Source organism: Echinops telfairi, unplaced genomic scaffold (genome assembly GCF_000313985.2).
Source record: "Echinops telfairi isolate 266 unplaced genomic scaffold, ASM31398v2 ScPeMD7_70;HRSCAF=299, whole genome shotgun sequence".
In the NCBI taxonomy this organism is placed as follows: Eukaryota; Metazoa; Chordata; class Mammalia; order Afrosoricida; family Tenrecidae; genus Echinops; species Echinops telfairi.
Window position 1 is genome coordinate 494,935 of NW_022103968.1, and position 15,574 is coordinate 510,508.

At 59.8% G+C, this 15,574-nt stretch overlaps 1 protein-coding gene across 3 annotated transcripts in view; it reads right to left on the minus strand.

The window, feature by feature from the left end:
* KNDC1 (kinase non-catalytic C-lobe domain containing 1) overlaps nucleotides 1–15,046 on the minus strand; it is a 35,613-nt gene extending 20,567 nt beyond the window's left edge. For all 3 annotated transcript variants that reach the window (XM_045291338.1, XM_045291339.1, XM_045291337.1), the window contains exons 1-9: nucleotides 14,893–15,046; nucleotides 9,067–9,265; nucleotides 8,290–8,348; nucleotides 6,585–6,731; nucleotides 6,253–6,370; nucleotides 4,513–5,303; nucleotides 3,474–3,588; nucleotides 2,782–2,853; nucleotides 2,639–2,700 (exon numbers count right to left, since the gene is read on the minus strand). In XM_045291338.1, the coding sequence (XP_045147273.1) occupies nucleotides 2,639–2,700; nucleotides 2,782–2,853; nucleotides 3,474–3,588; nucleotides 4,513–5,303; nucleotides 6,253–6,370; nucleotides 6,585–6,731; nucleotides 8,290–8,348; nucleotides 9,067–9,265; nucleotides 14,893–14,994 (1,665 nt within the window). In that variant the 5' untranslated portion in view covers nucleotides 14,995–15,046. The remainder of the gene's footprint in view (nucleotides 1–2,638; nucleotides 2,701–2,781; nucleotides 2,854–3,473; nucleotides 3,589–4,512; nucleotides 5,304–6,252; nucleotides 6,371–6,584; nucleotides 6,732–8,289; nucleotides 8,349–9,066; nucleotides 9,266–14,892) is intronic.
* Between the last annotated feature and the right edge of the window lie 528 nt (nucleotides 15,047–15,574).

A 15,574-nucleotide genomic window follows, 5' to 3' on the forward strand; every position in this document is an offset into this window, starting at 1 on the left:
GACCCGTGTGCTTCATCTGAGAGTCGTGACCGGTGCTTCATCTGAGCGTCGTGACCCGTGTGCTTCATCTGAGAGGCCTGACTCGCCTTGGGTCCCGAAGGAGGCCGAATTCTGGGCTGCACATTTTGCCACTTCCTTCTGCCCCTTCTACGCACGCCACGGGGTTTCTCTGGCTGCCCCCTGGCTGGCTCTAGTTTACAGTTTAGTGCAGAGGTTTGGCTGGTGTGCCCGGCAGTGGTGTCTCTGGATTCATCCTGTTGGGATCGGATGCTGCTGAGCTCTGATGCCCTTACGTCTTTGTCTTCTGACGTGTTTTGAAAGCGCGCCAGGGCCTCTGAGCACTCGTCCTGTCCCACGCGTTCTCCCTCTGCCGGGGCTCTGGTGACACGCAGCAGGTTTGTAGTTAGGGTCCCTTGCAGTTCTGCTGGCTAGCGTCAGCCCCATTTATTTTTGTTGTTCAGATTAGGCAAATCCTACTGATCTGTCTTCAAATCCACCCATTCTTTCTTTTTTAATAAATCATCTTATCAGAGGCTCTTACAACTCTTATAACAATCCATACATCCATTGTATCAAGCACATTTGTACATAAGTTGCCATTTTCAAAACATTTTCTTTCTACTTGAGCCCTTGGTATCAGCTCCTCTTGTTCCCTCCCTCCCCAACCTCATGACCCCTTGATAAATTATAAATTATTATTATTTTCATATCTTATACCATCTGCTGCCTCCCTTCACCAACATTTCTGCTGTTTGTCCCCCTGGGGAGGGGGTGTTTATACGTTGATAATTGCGATTGGTTCCCCCCTTTCTCCCCACCTTCCCCCTACCCTTATATCACTATTCCCAGTACTGTACCTGAGGGTTTATCTGTCCTAGATTCCGTGTGTCGAGAGTTTTTATCTATGCCAGTGCACGTTCTCCGGTCTAGCTGGATTTGTAAGGTAGAACTGGGGTCATGATAGTCGGGGGGTGGGTGGGTGAGGAGCCTCAAAGACCCAGAGGAAGGTTGTGTGTTCCATCGGTGCCACCCATCCTTTCTTTCTGCTTTCTGGCAAATGCTAAGGCCATCCACTGAGTTTTAAAATTTTATAATGTCTGTGTTTCTCAGTTCTAACATTTCCCCTTGGCTCTTCTTTTGATTCCCTGTTTTCTGACTGAGATTTGATGGCTCCCTGGTTTCAGGTATGTGCAGAGTTACTCACTGACCTGCTGCGGCTGCTGCTGCTGGACATTTTGTCAAGTTACTGTTAGCCTCCCTCTCGTTTCTGGGTTGGCATTGATTTCCCCACCGTTCCCCTAGTTCTGGATCATGAGTGATGTTAATTGAAACCGGACATTTAAGGCACTGGATCTGGTTGGCTGGCCATCTCTGGCACCATGGTGGCCCCAGTTCATGACTGCCGACGGGGTGTGTGTATTGAAATCCAGCTTCCCGGCTGGCAGCCTCCTTGCTGAACCCGCCGAGGTGGTAGTGGAGGCAGGAGTCCAATCTCATTAGGGCCTTTTCTGGGACCTTCCAGTGTGAGAGTTGGGGTGCCTTGTTACCAACATGTGAGAGTCAAAGTCCAGGCAGCTCATGGGGTCCCACAGCCATGGGAAGTGAGGTCTCATTGCCACCTGGTGAGGCTGAGAGCCCTGGTCTGGCTTTCTCTGGCAGCATCCCAGTGAGGGTGCGGGGGGCCCCTGTGTTTCATCTGGGAGAGGGTAGCACTCCAGGGTCCCCGCCAGCCCAGGGGTTGAATTTTCTGTGGCGTTTGGCATGAGAGAGTGGCGATTGGGATTTTCTGTCTGTATGGGCTGCCCCTTCCTCACGCTACAGCGAGCTGGTTTCTGTGGGCCCTGCCCCTCCTTTCCTTAAGAAACATTTCTTTGCCCTCCTCCTTCCACCCTGGGCACTCTTCTTCCTCGATCTCTAACAACATATGGGAACCTCCTTCCCATGGCCTCTGCCTTCCATGACCTCCTGCTACAGCTGCAGGTCTGACCCACTCAAGAGAGGCAGGTCCCCTCTCTCAGGCTCCCCTTCCTGAATGGTAGGGCGGTAACCATCCCGCTGCACTGAGCAGGGCAGCGCCTCACACAGCTTTCCGCGTCATGCTGCCCGTCCCCCCCCCCTTCCCCCCCCACATGGGGGCAGGGACTCCCAGCTCGGGGGACTTTTTTCCCCGAAGCCTTTGGTCTTTCGGAGTGGCTGGCTCCTCTAGCTCCACATTAGAGACCAAAAGAAAGCCAGGGCCCAGCCTGCACTGTCCAGCGTGGCCCGCTACTCTCTCCTTCCTGGTTCTCAGCGTCTCGCGCTATCTGCTCCTCTTTCCAAAGCGCGAGCTGGGTCTGGTTGTGAGCGCCATTCACGTCTGGAGTGGTTTAACTTAATCCAGTGATAGATCCTCCATCTGTTGTTAGCTCTGCAAGCTGGACAGGGGGCCCACGGACCCCACAGAGGATCCTGGGGTAGCCATGACCTGGCCATGTCCCGTGGGCCCTCTGCCCTAGGCCATCTCCCAGCCAGAGATGAGTGCTGGGCACCCCCCAGGCCGAGACACTTCACCCGTCCACCCTCAGCCTGCCCTCCGTGGTGGGGGGGTCTGTGAGGCTCTAAGGTGGGGCTGAGACGGGGTTCGGAGGAGATCTGTTACCTTTTCTGTCACCAGCGTCTCCTCTGCAGCCTCGGGAGCCAGGAAGAACGCATTGTAGGCACCTGAGAGAGGGCCCCAGGTTGGGGTCAGTTTGGCTATCAGCAAACTTGGGGTGCACAGCCCCTGGTGAGCCTCATACGCACCGCTGTCAGGGGGTGCCCCGAAGAGCACAGCGCCGTCCTCGGCCACTAGCACTGAGTCCAGGCACAGGTAGGCTGCAGGGCAGGGTGGTGATAGTCAGGAGTTTCTTTCTTGAGGGTTAGGGCTGGTGGCCGCCAGGCACACTGCCCGGTCCCCCTGTAGCCACCAGCATCGCCCCCGGACTACAAGAAGTGAAATCCGTGGAAGTACCAGGCTGAGAAACAGACTCTGTCCCTGAGCTGGCCCAGAGGCTGGGGAGGGCCCATAGAGCTGCCTCTTTCACCAGCCCAATGGGAGGACCCCTGGTGGCCACATGGCTGGTGTGTGCTCTGAGCTCAGTGGGAACGGGCTAAAGCATGACAAGGGGACAGTTGGTTGCCCAGGGTGTGGCTGGACAGTGGGCAGCCAGGTGACCAATGGCCGTGAGTCCACATCACCCTTCCCCTTCCCACCCATCGTGACAAAACCCGTTGGGTTGCCCGATGGCTGGGCATTGGTGAGCCAGAGCTCACCTTGAGGATGGTGTTCCTAGTGCGGCCACAGCAGGGTTGTTGACTTAAGGAGGTGAGAGTTTTTCCCAATGCCCTCCCCCCCTCTACCCCTTCGCCTTCTCGGGCCCATGTGTCAGACTTGGCCCCATCCTCAGGTGGCAGTGAGGGGCCACCGGGACATGGGGACGGGCGAGGGTGGGCACCTGGGAACTGGATGTAGGTCTGCAGGGTGTGTAGACTCTCGTGGCAGAGTGCCCACAGCTCGTACTCCCGGAAGGGCCGGCCAAGCTTCACCAGGAGTTCCTGCAGGCTCACCCACTGTGGGGAGGGATGTGATCAGGCCGGGAGGCCCCGCCCCTGGCAAGAAGCAGTCCCTGGGCCTGGAGGGAGTTCAGCTTGATGGCTGCTCCCCAGTCTGAAGCTGCAGGCTAGGGGCGTCCCAGCACAGTGTCCTCCCTTCACCGCCTGCATGGCTCACTTGCACTGGCATCTGCGTCAGGCTTGTCAGCATGGTGTCCTGAAGCTGGCCCTGCCCTGAAAGGCCCAGGATGTGTCCTCTGATGGAGCTCAGGGCAGGGCGCTGCCTTTAAGCCCCCTCGCTCCAACGACCACTTCACCCCCTTAGCGGGGAGCCAGGCAGGGCTGGCTTCACTCTCCCCACCCCCGATCTGGGTCCCCGTGACCCTCTTATAGGGGAGCAGGAGAGCCGGGCAGGGGGCTGTTGAATGCTACCTGGACAGGAGGACCTCAGCCCTACTTCTGGGCTGTCCCCAAGGACAGGACAGTGGCTGAGGCAGCTCACAGTGCTGGGAAGGAAGTCATGCCTGGGGATGGGTGGACGTTCAGGTCCGACGGCTGCAGCAGCAGCGACCAGGCCCCAGCCAAACAGCTCCGCCTGACTGAGACTAGCGGGACTCCTGCTGGGCTCCTGCTGGAGATGACTGACCCAGGAAGGCCCTGCTTATCCCCCCACAACACCCCCTGTGGCAGGCAAGACCGAGAGACCCAGGTGTGCCCACCGAGCACAGAACTATGAAACAGCCCTGAGTGGGGGGCTGAAGGCTGTGACATCAGGGGAGTGGGGGAGACAGCCACCCAGACTGCAGTCATGGCTTCCTTCAAATCAAGCAGCCCCCGGAGCACCCGAACTGAGACCAGTGGGGGCACAGCCACATGGGATGTCAGGACTCAGAGCACAAGGGACCTCCCCTTCACCCCCCCAGTGGGAAGGCAGCCACCTACCTGCTCTGGGGCGGCGTCTCCCAGCTGACCAGCTCCTCCTGGAACACCCACCGGGCTGCAGAGAGCCCCAGGGTCCCCACCTGTGTCTCTGGGGCCCATGGGGCCAGGTAGGCAGCTGTCCTTGGCAGGGCCCTGGCCAGGGCAGGTCAGTGCTCTGTCTGGCTTTGAGAACCCTTCTTTAGCGGGGCCAGCTGTCCCTCCCTGGCTAGGGCGTCCGAGTCCCGTGCCACTGCTTGGAGCAGTCCCTGTCCCAGCTGGCCTGTCCCTGTGGCCCCCCGAACCATGAGCCTGGTCCTCCAGCCACAGTCTGTCCTTGGGCAGCGCCCTGCAGCCCACAAAGCCATTCTGCCCCTCGGACAAGTCCTTCCTGCAGTCAGCGGCGGGAAACAGTGAGGATGTGGGCAGCTGGCTTCTGGTCAGCGACAGGCAGAGGGGGCTGGCCTCGGGCCCCTCCACCAGGAGCCTCGGGAAGGTCTGCGCCTTCTTCAGGCGGCTTCTCCGAAGCAGGCCGTGGTCCAGATCTCCCAGGGGCCCCCTTGTGTCCAGCAGGAGGCCAGCCAGACGCTCGGAGCAGGGTGCCTGCCCGGCTGGGCTCTCACCATTCCTCACCGGTGCTGAGAGCAGGGGCTTTGGGGGTGGGGAGCGGCCACTCCCACTCCAGCTGGCCTCCTGTTTCAGGCTGCTGGAGCCCCCCACAGGCAGGCCTTGGTCGATGCCTCGCTCCCCGTTCTGCCCCTTGGACCCCGAGCTTCTGGGTGTGAATCGCCCCCTCCAGGCATTCTCACTGATCTCTGTGTGGGGAAAGCAGGTTCACCACTGTGAGCAGGGACTGGCCGCTCCCTCCGGCTCCAGTGCCAGCCCCAGGGAGGCCACTTCCTCCCTCGTTAATCAGCACATCAGTAATTAGTGAGGCCCTGCGGGCTCCCTCAGGCCAGACAGAGTTTCCCACTGGGCTTCCTCTGGGCTCAATCGAATGAGCGAAGTCCCTGAGGAAGCACATGCGTGTCTGTCCCCACTGCACAGTTGGCCCCCCTAGGGGACAGTCAGCAGGCCCTGGCAAACCCTGGGCTCCCTGTCATCCTCTGTAGCCTGTTTTTCACACAATGGCAGTGTATGATCCCCCACCCCCCAATCCACTCCAGCTTGTGGGAGTGTGCAATCCATGTTCATGTGTGTGCATATGAATTGAATGTGCATGTCGGTGTGCACGTGCGTGGATCCACATGTCTTTGTTTCTAGGTGTTTGTGTGTATATGTGTCTGTATTCATGGGTGTATGTAAGAGATGATGTGGATAACTGAGTATATCTATGTGCACAAGTGTGTGTGTCCATGGGTCTTTGTTTGAACATACATGTGTGTTCATGGATCTCTGTGTACCAATGTATGTATATGTGTGTGGGTCTATGTGCATGTATGTGTGCACAGGTCTGTGTATACCTGTGCATATGTGCACATGTTTGTGCATGAGCACCTTGAGCCTGCACGTGTGCATATGCCTGTGTGTGCATGCACATAGGTCTGTATGTATACATGCTCTTGTGTATAGGTCTGTGCGTGCATAGGCCTGCATATATGTACACATGGATGAGCTTGTGTGCACATGTAGGTGCATATGCATGGATTGGTGGCTGGGTCTGTGCAGGAGCTTGTGTGTGTACGTGTGTATTCATGGACAGGGCTGTATGCATATATATGTGTGCGCACAGGTGCATGTGTGCGTACATGTGTGCACACTCACCTTGCAGGGCTCCGAAGGACTCGATGGAGAGCACCCTCCTCCCGACGGCTGAGAGGCTGCAGCACAGGTGGCAGGAGGACACGCTCTTCATCCTCTCTTCACACAGCGCGATGATGCTCTGCGGACACAGCCAGGTGCGGGCCACTCAGGACACCCTGCTGCCTAGGACTGCTGCTTGCTGGTGCAGAAAGAAGTGCACACACACACACCCCCCCTCCAGCGATCCACTCAGCCTCACATCTCAGACACATGGAGTAGCTGGAAGTCTTGTGGGGAACCAGATGGCTCACCCCAAAGTTCCAGGGGAGCCTGGGGTGGTGGTGGTGGCTCACCTCCAGGGCAGGCCGATCCCCCGGCTTCTCCGCCTGCATCCGGTTTAGCAGTGCTTCCAGGTCGGCGCTCAGGTTGGGCTCAGGCTCAGGCTCAGGCACGTACTCCATGGCTGCCTTCAGCGTGGCCCCCAGGGAGTAGATGTGGGCCTGCAGAAACCCAGGCTCCAGTCAGTGCTGGGCAGTGCCAGCCAAGGACCGGCACCACCGGCCCCTGCTGCCCCTCTGAGACTGGCCTACTGGGCTTTGGAAACCACAGCGATTGAGAAGTCCAGGTTTTCTCTAAGGCTCTGGCGGATCCTGCTCCATTTATCCCTTGCTCCCCAGTTCCTCTCATTCTCCCCATCAGTAGTTCGTGACGGGATGTGCCAGCCGTGAGAGCTGCAGCAGGCCCTGGGCCTGTGTGTGGACACCGACAATGGGCTCCCGGTAAGCAGATGTGGAGGCCGGAGGGGGACAGGACGGCCACTGTCATACCACCTCTGCCCCGCGTCTTGCTACCCCTAGCCAGCACACAGCAATGAGGAGGAGGAGCTGGAGGGATACCATTTAGACAGGAGGGGAGAATGCTGCCTTCTGGAAATTTAAACTGGTGATTTGATTAGTTCAATAAAGCAAAGTGCATGGCGACGTGATTGGGGATAGTCAAGTAATTGAGCAGTGTGGCAGGTACAAGATTAAGTCGTGCAAGTGAGCTGCCTTTCTCTAGACTGGCCGTGGACAAGTGGGCAGTGTGATTCAAAAGGTGACCCCCGGGGCAGAGTCAGGAAACCGCAAGCTCCCGAGAATAGGTCTAGTGCGAGTACTCAGATCTCCTGAATGAAAATCTTAAAAGGTGATTAAAAAAACATCAAGCAGGACAGAAGCCAAAATTTCCAGTCCTGTCCTGTCTTCCCGGGGACCTCCTGGGGGCTTGAACCTCCAAACTTTCAGTGAGCATCCAAGAGTTCTACCATCACGCCCCACCAGAGCCATAGTGGTGTGGTGGTGAGTTGGGCTGAGATCTGCATGGCATGCAGTTCAAAACCAGCAGCAGCTTCTCAGGAAAAAGACTGGGCTTTCTCCTCTCAACGTTGATAGCCATGGAAACCCAGAGGGTCACTCGGAGCCAGCACTGACTCGATGGCAGGGAGAGAGCTCACACACAGACCCTTAGTGACATAGTGGCTTCAGAGCCACCACTGGGCTGCTAACTGTAAGGCCAGCAGCTAGAATCCTTATCAGCTGCTCCTCCAGAGAAAGATGAAGATTTCGACTCCCATACAGAGTTGGTTTGGGAAACCCACAGGGGCAGTTCTACCCTGTCCTAAATGAGTTGGTATTGGCCGACGGCAGTGAGTTTTAGTTTTTTGAGAACCCACAGAAGTCAAAGCTCAACTCTTGAAACATTGGAGAGCTCGTGCCTGGAGGAACAGGAAAAGGCAGAAGGCGGAGCAGCTGGCCCTGTGCAGGACAGGCCAATCCCTGCAGGGAGCAGAGAGGTGTGTGGGAGGGCCGGGATTCAGGCCAACCCCCACCAGTGAGCGAGGCGCTTCCCTTACATTAGCTGTAGTGAATCCGCGCTCCAGGCCCCAGGCTCGACGACGTGGTGACAAGCTGTACTGTGTGGGCACAGCTCAGTTGTCACCCCCAGTGGGAGAAGAAGGGCGCTGGGTGGGCCCACGTGCCTGGTGGTCAGTACCTTGCCAGGTGCAGGTGTCCCACTCACCTCAAACGTGTTCCCAGTCACATCAAACTCTGGGGGAACGAAGGCGCCCTCAGGGTCATCTAGGGAAGAAAAGAGAGCCATGCTTACAGGTGTGCTCTGAAGTGCAGCGTGGGGGGCACGCAAGGGCTGGGCAGAGACAGTGACCCCCGGTTCTGGCCACTGTCCCATCGCCCCTGTCGGAGGGGCAGCGGTTCTGCCAGGAGACTCCCTCCCTCCATTGCCGACAGGTGAGATAAGGACCCCACCATTGATTACGGGAGGGTGATGCTAGATTCCGGGGGCTGGGACCTGCGCCCACTGCGGGAACAGCAGGCCCCTCCCATCTAGGCCCCACCACCGTGATGCCTAGGGAGCAGCCGCCAACCGCTTGCTGCCAAGTTCATCCTTCTGCCTGAGGCCCCTGGGACCCTCCACCCCCACCCCGCCTTCAGCACTCCTCTGTCCCATCCGTGCTCTGCCCACAACCTCTCCAACTGCCCTTGGCCCTGCCCCTTTCACATCCCTCTGCCGTGCCTTCCAAGCCCCTGGCCCTGCCCACACCCCTGTCCACTCCCCCCCATCCCACCTGGATCCCACCCATCCTGCTTAGGCCCGCCTTCTGTGCCCCATCCCCGCCCCACCCCTTAGTCTTACCCAGAGCCCCTCCACCTACCCACCCCACCAATCCTGCCCTTTCCCTCCACCCCACACTCTGTTTCGCCCAGCTCACAGCCCCATTCCACTCTCCCCCGTTCACAGGTCTGCCCAGCGCCCGGCCCCGCCGCGCAGTCCGCTGACCGCTGAGCTGCTCCATGAAGCACACGTTCCCGCTCGTGTTGAAGGCCAGCGTGTCCGGTGTGATGCAGAGAGTCCGGAAGATGGCCGAGTGTGCTACGCTCCGCATGGACAGGCAGCACTCCCGGCACACGGCCCAGGCTTCCTGCTCTCGGAGGCCGCTGTCCCGCAGGGAGAGGATGTCAGCCAGGGACACATTCTCCTGCCAAGACAGGCCAGACTGGAGCGGGCAGCTGCGAGGTGGCCTTCCAGGGCGGGCCACTCTGCAGGGCCATGGAGGCCAGTGCTGGCGCATGGCGCTGGGAACCGGGCTTGAGGCTTGTGTATCTTACGGAGGTGGAAGCTGGCAGTTCGCTGGGTGCCACCGTGGCTGGCATCTACTCCTAGACTGACTGCTCACACCCTGAACCTGGCACTCAGATCCAACTCACACAGGTGCATGCAAGGCCATATGTGTGAACCCACCACACAGGACACACCAGCACTCTCCACGTTCATTCAACACATGTGCACCCACATGCTTAACACATGTGTTCACACAGGCACATGTTCACTTCTGCACATGTACACTTCCTCCCACCCACCCCAACCCCAGGCTCAAACATTCACACTCACACGCAACAGACATTTGGACAAGATCCTCAGCTGGCTGAAGAACACCTCCCTGGTGTGTTTATATGCGTGTGTGAGCACGCATGTGGGCCCCACCTGGAGGGAGCTACAGAGCAGAAAGATGGAGCAGGACGGGTGGGGTGGGGCGCGGTGCAGTCAGGAGAATGAGTCCCTGGAGAGGGGACTGAAGGGTGGGGGATGAGAGTGGGGAGTGAGAGTGGGAGGGCAGGTTGGAGGGACCAGTGTAGGGATGAAAATGGGGGTGAGGGAGAGACCCAGAGACCCAGCTAAGTACTACTCTTCAAATACAGTCCAGTGCCAGGCCCTGGATGCCGTCCTCTGGTGCTGGGCGGCAAGGACCCCCATAGCCACAAAGGGATGTGAAACCAGAGATACACAGCCAGAACCGGAGGCATTCCTCCAGACACGGCGTGGCCAAGCGTCTGGCCCAGGGGTATGGGACAGTGGGCTGGGGGACGGCGATGGGCACAGCCCAGCCTTTGGTTTCCTCCTCTGAGCCGGGCCGTTGCAGCCCTTCCAGCCCTTTCTTTGTGAGGAGGAGGGGTGAGCACCTGGCTGGATGTGGGCTGGAGAAGGTGCCTCAGGCTCAAGCATGAAGGGCCTCAGGTCTCCTGAGCTGTGAGTCCCAGTGGGGCCCCAGACTGTGCCTGGAAGGCAGAGACTCAAACCCAGGACCAGCACTGAAGCGGGCTACACCCAGGACCCCTCACCTGCCTTGCTGGCTGCCCAGCCTCCCAAGAGAGCCTCCGTCTGGGTTGACGCAAACTGGGCCCCCCACCCTTCGCCTGCATCCCCAGGACCACAGAAAGTCCCGCCCTTCCTCAGAATGCTTCCAGGCTCAGCTCAAGGGGGCCTTGGTTCTTTACACACAGGCATGTGCACACACAAGAAACAGGAATGCACATGCAAGCACATGGACACACCTCTACATATATGCAACACACATGCCTGCATACAGTGCACACATACAGCACACATGCATACAACATGCACCACCCACATGATATACACATACAGCAGACACATGCACATACTGTACACACATAAGCACAAGCACATGCATGCTCCCCACAACATGCATACTCCCCACAACATGCAACACTCAACAAATCACATGTTCATATCTGCACAACTTGCATACACATGGCACATACACACATACCACACTACAACACACATGGATGGTTCTAGTCACTGGGAGCGTAGCTCACAAGGGCTGCCCTGGTGAGCGAGAGAGCCGCTTGCACCAGCTGCAAGCCCCCCTCCCACTCTGCCCCCCCACCCCCCACCCCCGCCCTGGCTCACATCTCCAGAGCTGCCTACTGGAGAAGATGTTGACAAGCATGTGCAGCCCAAAGAGGAGCCAGGTGAAGAATGGGTCCAGGGTAGGGGGCTCGCAGCTGGGGGTGGGGTGAGCACTCATCTTCTCAGGGAAGCCAAGGGCCCACAGGCTCCCATGAGAAGGGGTGAATTTCCACCTGCAGTGCTGACGGAAGGTGGACTTGGCTTATACCCTTTCCAGAAAGGGGACGAGGAATGCAATGGGCCCCCCTTAGAAGCCAAGTTCTGGGGGCTCCTTTTGCCAGGCCTGGCCCATGGCCCCAGACTCTGGCCCTGCCTGCTACATGGATCTCAGCCAGGTGGGCCCTCTTCCTGAATTCCACGGCTCGTTTGCAGGGGTGGGTGAGGTGTCCGGTCAGGGACCAGGAAGAGGAGGAAGCCAGGAGTCTGGCCACCGTGGCTCCAGCAGATGCACCCCACCCCAGCCATATGATAGACATTGACTCCCACCCTTCAGGATTCCTCAGGATCAGCCTGAGTGAGCCTCACTGCCCGGCGGGTGCAGGCTGCAGGGGCTCAGCCCTGGTCAAATGAGAACAGTGTAGCTTCAGGCTGCTTGCCGGAGCTTAATGGGTCATGGAAGACATGGAAGGGGATGTGCTAGGAATGGCAAGGCCAGTGCTTCCAGCAGATGCTGCCCAGCCAGCTGCACTGCCAAGGTACCATGTGCCCAGCATGCGCGAGGGCACACAGGCCAGAGGCGTGCTACCTCCTACCCTTCAGTTTCCCACCCTACCCGCATACTAAGACTGCCCACTGTGGAGGCTGCACCCTGGGTATAAGCTGCTCCATCCAGCCCAGTCCCCATGTCCCCATCTGGGCACCAGGGGCTAGGAGCTATAGTAGGCACAGTCCCTGTAGGATGGGCAGAGCCCTGGCCCTGCACAAACCTGCTACGCCCCCCTGCAGAAAGGAGAGTGCTCAGAGGCTGGCTGTCCCTGTCCCGAGATTCTGGAACCCCAGTCAGGCCTCTGTGCCCACAAAGCCTGCCTGCAGCTGGAGGGTTTGTCCCAGAGCCTGAGTCACTTGGCGTGCGCCGAGAACTCACTCGTAGCCAGCTGATTTTGGCCACCTTGGAGCATGCCCCATCTTGCCAGCAGACTCTTGCCTCCACTGAGACTACCCCCATGCAGTTAGACCCCCAGGCCTTGGCTGGGCACCATAAGCTTCCACCTCTCCAGCTCAGTCAGTTTAATATTGATTACCCACCAAGCTCTGACAGACGCTCCAGATACGCACCAGCTTCCTTTCAGAAAGGCTTGTAAATAGCCCATGGGGTGTAGAGGGAGTGGCTCTGCTTCTGCAGGCTGCCCCTGGGGGCTGAGTGCTGAGGTCAGGGTCAGGGTCCCACTAGGTCTAGCTCTTGGTCCACAGCAGGTGCCAGGAATGTGCACACAGGAGAGGAAATGCCACTAACCCTGGGATTGGGGACAGGACTGCCTGACTGGTGTCACCCTCATCTCCAAGCGGGTCCTTCTTGGTGACCCCCTGCCCTCCCTAGCTGCTTTTCTTGCCCTCCAGCTCCCTGCCTGGTGGCACATTCCAGCCCTGGTCCCACACCCTATTCTGGGAGCCCCACAGAGCTGTCTCCCCATCTCCTGCCTGTTGGCCCAACTGTAGGTGGTTGGGCACCTGGCAGGGGTACAACCTGGGGATCTCCAGCAGGCTGCCAGAGGTGTTTATGCAGTACCACTAGCTGTAGTGGGTGAGCTTAGGGAGATGACTGGGGCTCGGAGTGTGGGTCCCTTGGGCCAGTTTCCTAAGGAACTGGCAGGGGGAAGGCGCCAGGATCTGCTGCCAACCTTATACCGTCACCGGCCTGGCCACAGCACCACCCTGACCATCCTGGGGTCCCCCACCTTCCCAACTGCACACTGGTGACTTGAGTCTCCCTGGGGTGCTCTGGGGGAGGGTCTTTGAGGACCTGGGGTAGGTGTCCGACATCTACTTCTTGATCTTGTTTCATGATTAGCTGTTAAAGTGCTAGTCGGTCGTGCCGGGAGCTGCCCTTTGACCTCAGCTTCCTGGCTGGGGGAAGAGGGTGGGGTGCTGCAGGCTCCTCAACTCCTTGCCTTGTCTTACATAGGGTGGCCTTCCTGCAAGGAACAGAGTCCTCACAGTGGCTCGTTGGACCAGTCTGAGTAGCTTTTGGGCTGCAGGGTTCTCAGGAGCACGGTTCCTGCCCTCCCCCCCCCCCCAGCAAGGGCTGGGCAATACCTTCCCCAGCGGAGGCACATGAGGTGGGGCAGGGTCCCTCAGACTTGTTGCTACAGCCCCAGGTGAAGGAGCCCCACCCCACTGTGTGCTGCTGTCGGGTAAAAGAACTCTCCCCCTCTCTCAACAAACACCCCAAACCCACTGCCGCTGAGTCAATTCTGACTCAGAGCAGCCCCCCCCCACTTGTCTCTGAGGCTGGAAAGCCCCCATGAACAGACATCCTCTCTTTTCCCCGGGGAGTGGCCGGAGGGCTGTGAACCTCTGACCCTGTGACTTGCTTCCCACAGAGGTCCTGCCCAGAGGCAGGGAGCTGTAGGGAGTGTTCCCACCAACAGAGGATCCCCGAGGAGGGTGGCCAGACAGCCCCACACTTGGGGCCACATGGGCCTGGGTTTAGGCCATGACACTGGCCTGGCTGTGCCCATACTGCTAGCCCTACTCCCTGTGCCTGGCACAGAGGGTCCCTCAAGGCCAGGGCCAAGGCACAGAGCAGCTCTGTGACCCACTAGGGTCTGGCTTGTTACTCAGGAAGCAGGTTTGAAGGGGAAGTTAAAAGGGCTGTTGGGGAGGTTTTGAAGGCTGTGGGTGACCCGTCCTCTCCTTTCCATCGGAGCTGCGGGCACAACCATAGGTCTGTGTGTCCCCTGGCCTCGCCACCCTGCAGCTGTCCCTCAGTCAGCTCCAGGCCATGGCGGGGTGGGAGAGCTGCTTGCTTTGCCCTCGCACTGCCCGGGATGGTGAATAGCAGGCTCCACACCAGAGGAGTGAACCAGGACCCCCAGCTCAGAGTGCCACGGCTGTGGGCTTTGTCGGGAACCAGCCGACTCTCCCCAAGGCCTCGGGCCAGTACTGTCACCATTTGGAGGGTCTTTGTTGATCCAGAAACACTTAGAGAGGAGGGGGCTCTCAGCTGCAGACTTGTAGCACAGGGGGCGGGGGAGGGAGGGCGCATCTGCTGGGCGACTGGGCAGGCCTTTGGGTTCAGACTCCTGGCCTGGGAGACTGCTGTGTCCTCTGGGGGCCCTCCTGTCTACCCCCGCCCCCTCCGAGCTGATGACTGACCTCAGACTACAGTCTGTGGGGCACTGGGTGAGGGATGGGGGGCTCTCGAGCAAGGTACGGGGCAGACGCGGACCCAGGGGAACAGGCACACTGGACTGTGGGTTTTTGGCCCAAGCAATGGGCAGGTGTCTAGTGTGACGAAGGTGGCTGTGACCTCCTGGAGCCAGGCCTGGTGCCCCCTCCCCCCACCCGTTAGCTGGAAGCAGCCACTGACGCTGAACAATGTGTCCCCTGGGAGCCTAGCCCCGCCGATGGTGGCCCTCCATCATCTCTGTTGTTTTGTGCGTCCTGCTGCGCAGGGGGCAGTCAAAACTGACCCAGTGCCACTGTCCCCACGTCATCACCAGGAGCCCATCCCTTGGAGCCCAACCCCTGGACCAGCTGCCCACCCACTTCCTATTTGCCCCCTACCCCCCAGCATCCCCTGGCGCCCATCCTCTCACAGGAGATGAGCCAGCTCAAAGGTAGTGGATAGGGCCCATTCCGTGCCCGCGGCAAGAACCCCGGTCCTGGGCAGGGGGAGCTCCCTCGCCCTCCGGGACCTGCCGGGGCGCTCCTGGGGCAGGCGGGGCTCACCTCGTCCTCAGGTAGCGTGGGTAGCGGCTGGAAATCGTAGAAGTCAAGGTCTCTGGCGTCTTCGTCGTAGAAGCCCCTCGCGGCCCGCTCTAAGGCCTGCATGTTGCGCGGGGCCGGAGCCCGGGGCGCGGCTGGCGCGGGCTGGGGGTGGCGGTCAAGCGCTCTCGGCCGGCGCTCGGGGTCGCAGCCTGCGCCGCTCCTCTCGCCAGCTCGGCCGCTGCCTTTGCGCCGCGGGCTCGCCGGGCTGGGGCTCTAGCTCCGGGCGGCTACGCGCGCCCAGCCGCCATGGCAACGCGCCACCGCGGTCGCCGGTCTCCGCCCCGCCCCTCCCCACCCCGCAGTCTGCCGGGCCCGCCCCCCTGCGACTCCCCTGTGCCCCCTGCACGCACCCCCGCCGCCGGTCGCAGTGCCGCCCCAGGGGGAGGGGAGCGGGCGCGCGCGGCTAGGTCTTACAGGCTGCGGGGGTGGGGGGTGGCGGGAAGGGGTGGAGGCGGTGGGAGGACGACAGCGGCCACCAAGAGGCTGAACTCGGGCCCGGTACTTGTGGGCAGAGAGCCCAGGGGGCGTTCGGGAAGAATGGGTGCTTCGCGGGTGTCCTCGCCCCTTCCCGCGCCAGAAGCAGGGTCGCTTGGGGACAGCGGTACCTTTCTGGGGGTGCGCCCAGAGCTGCGGCCTGTGCGTG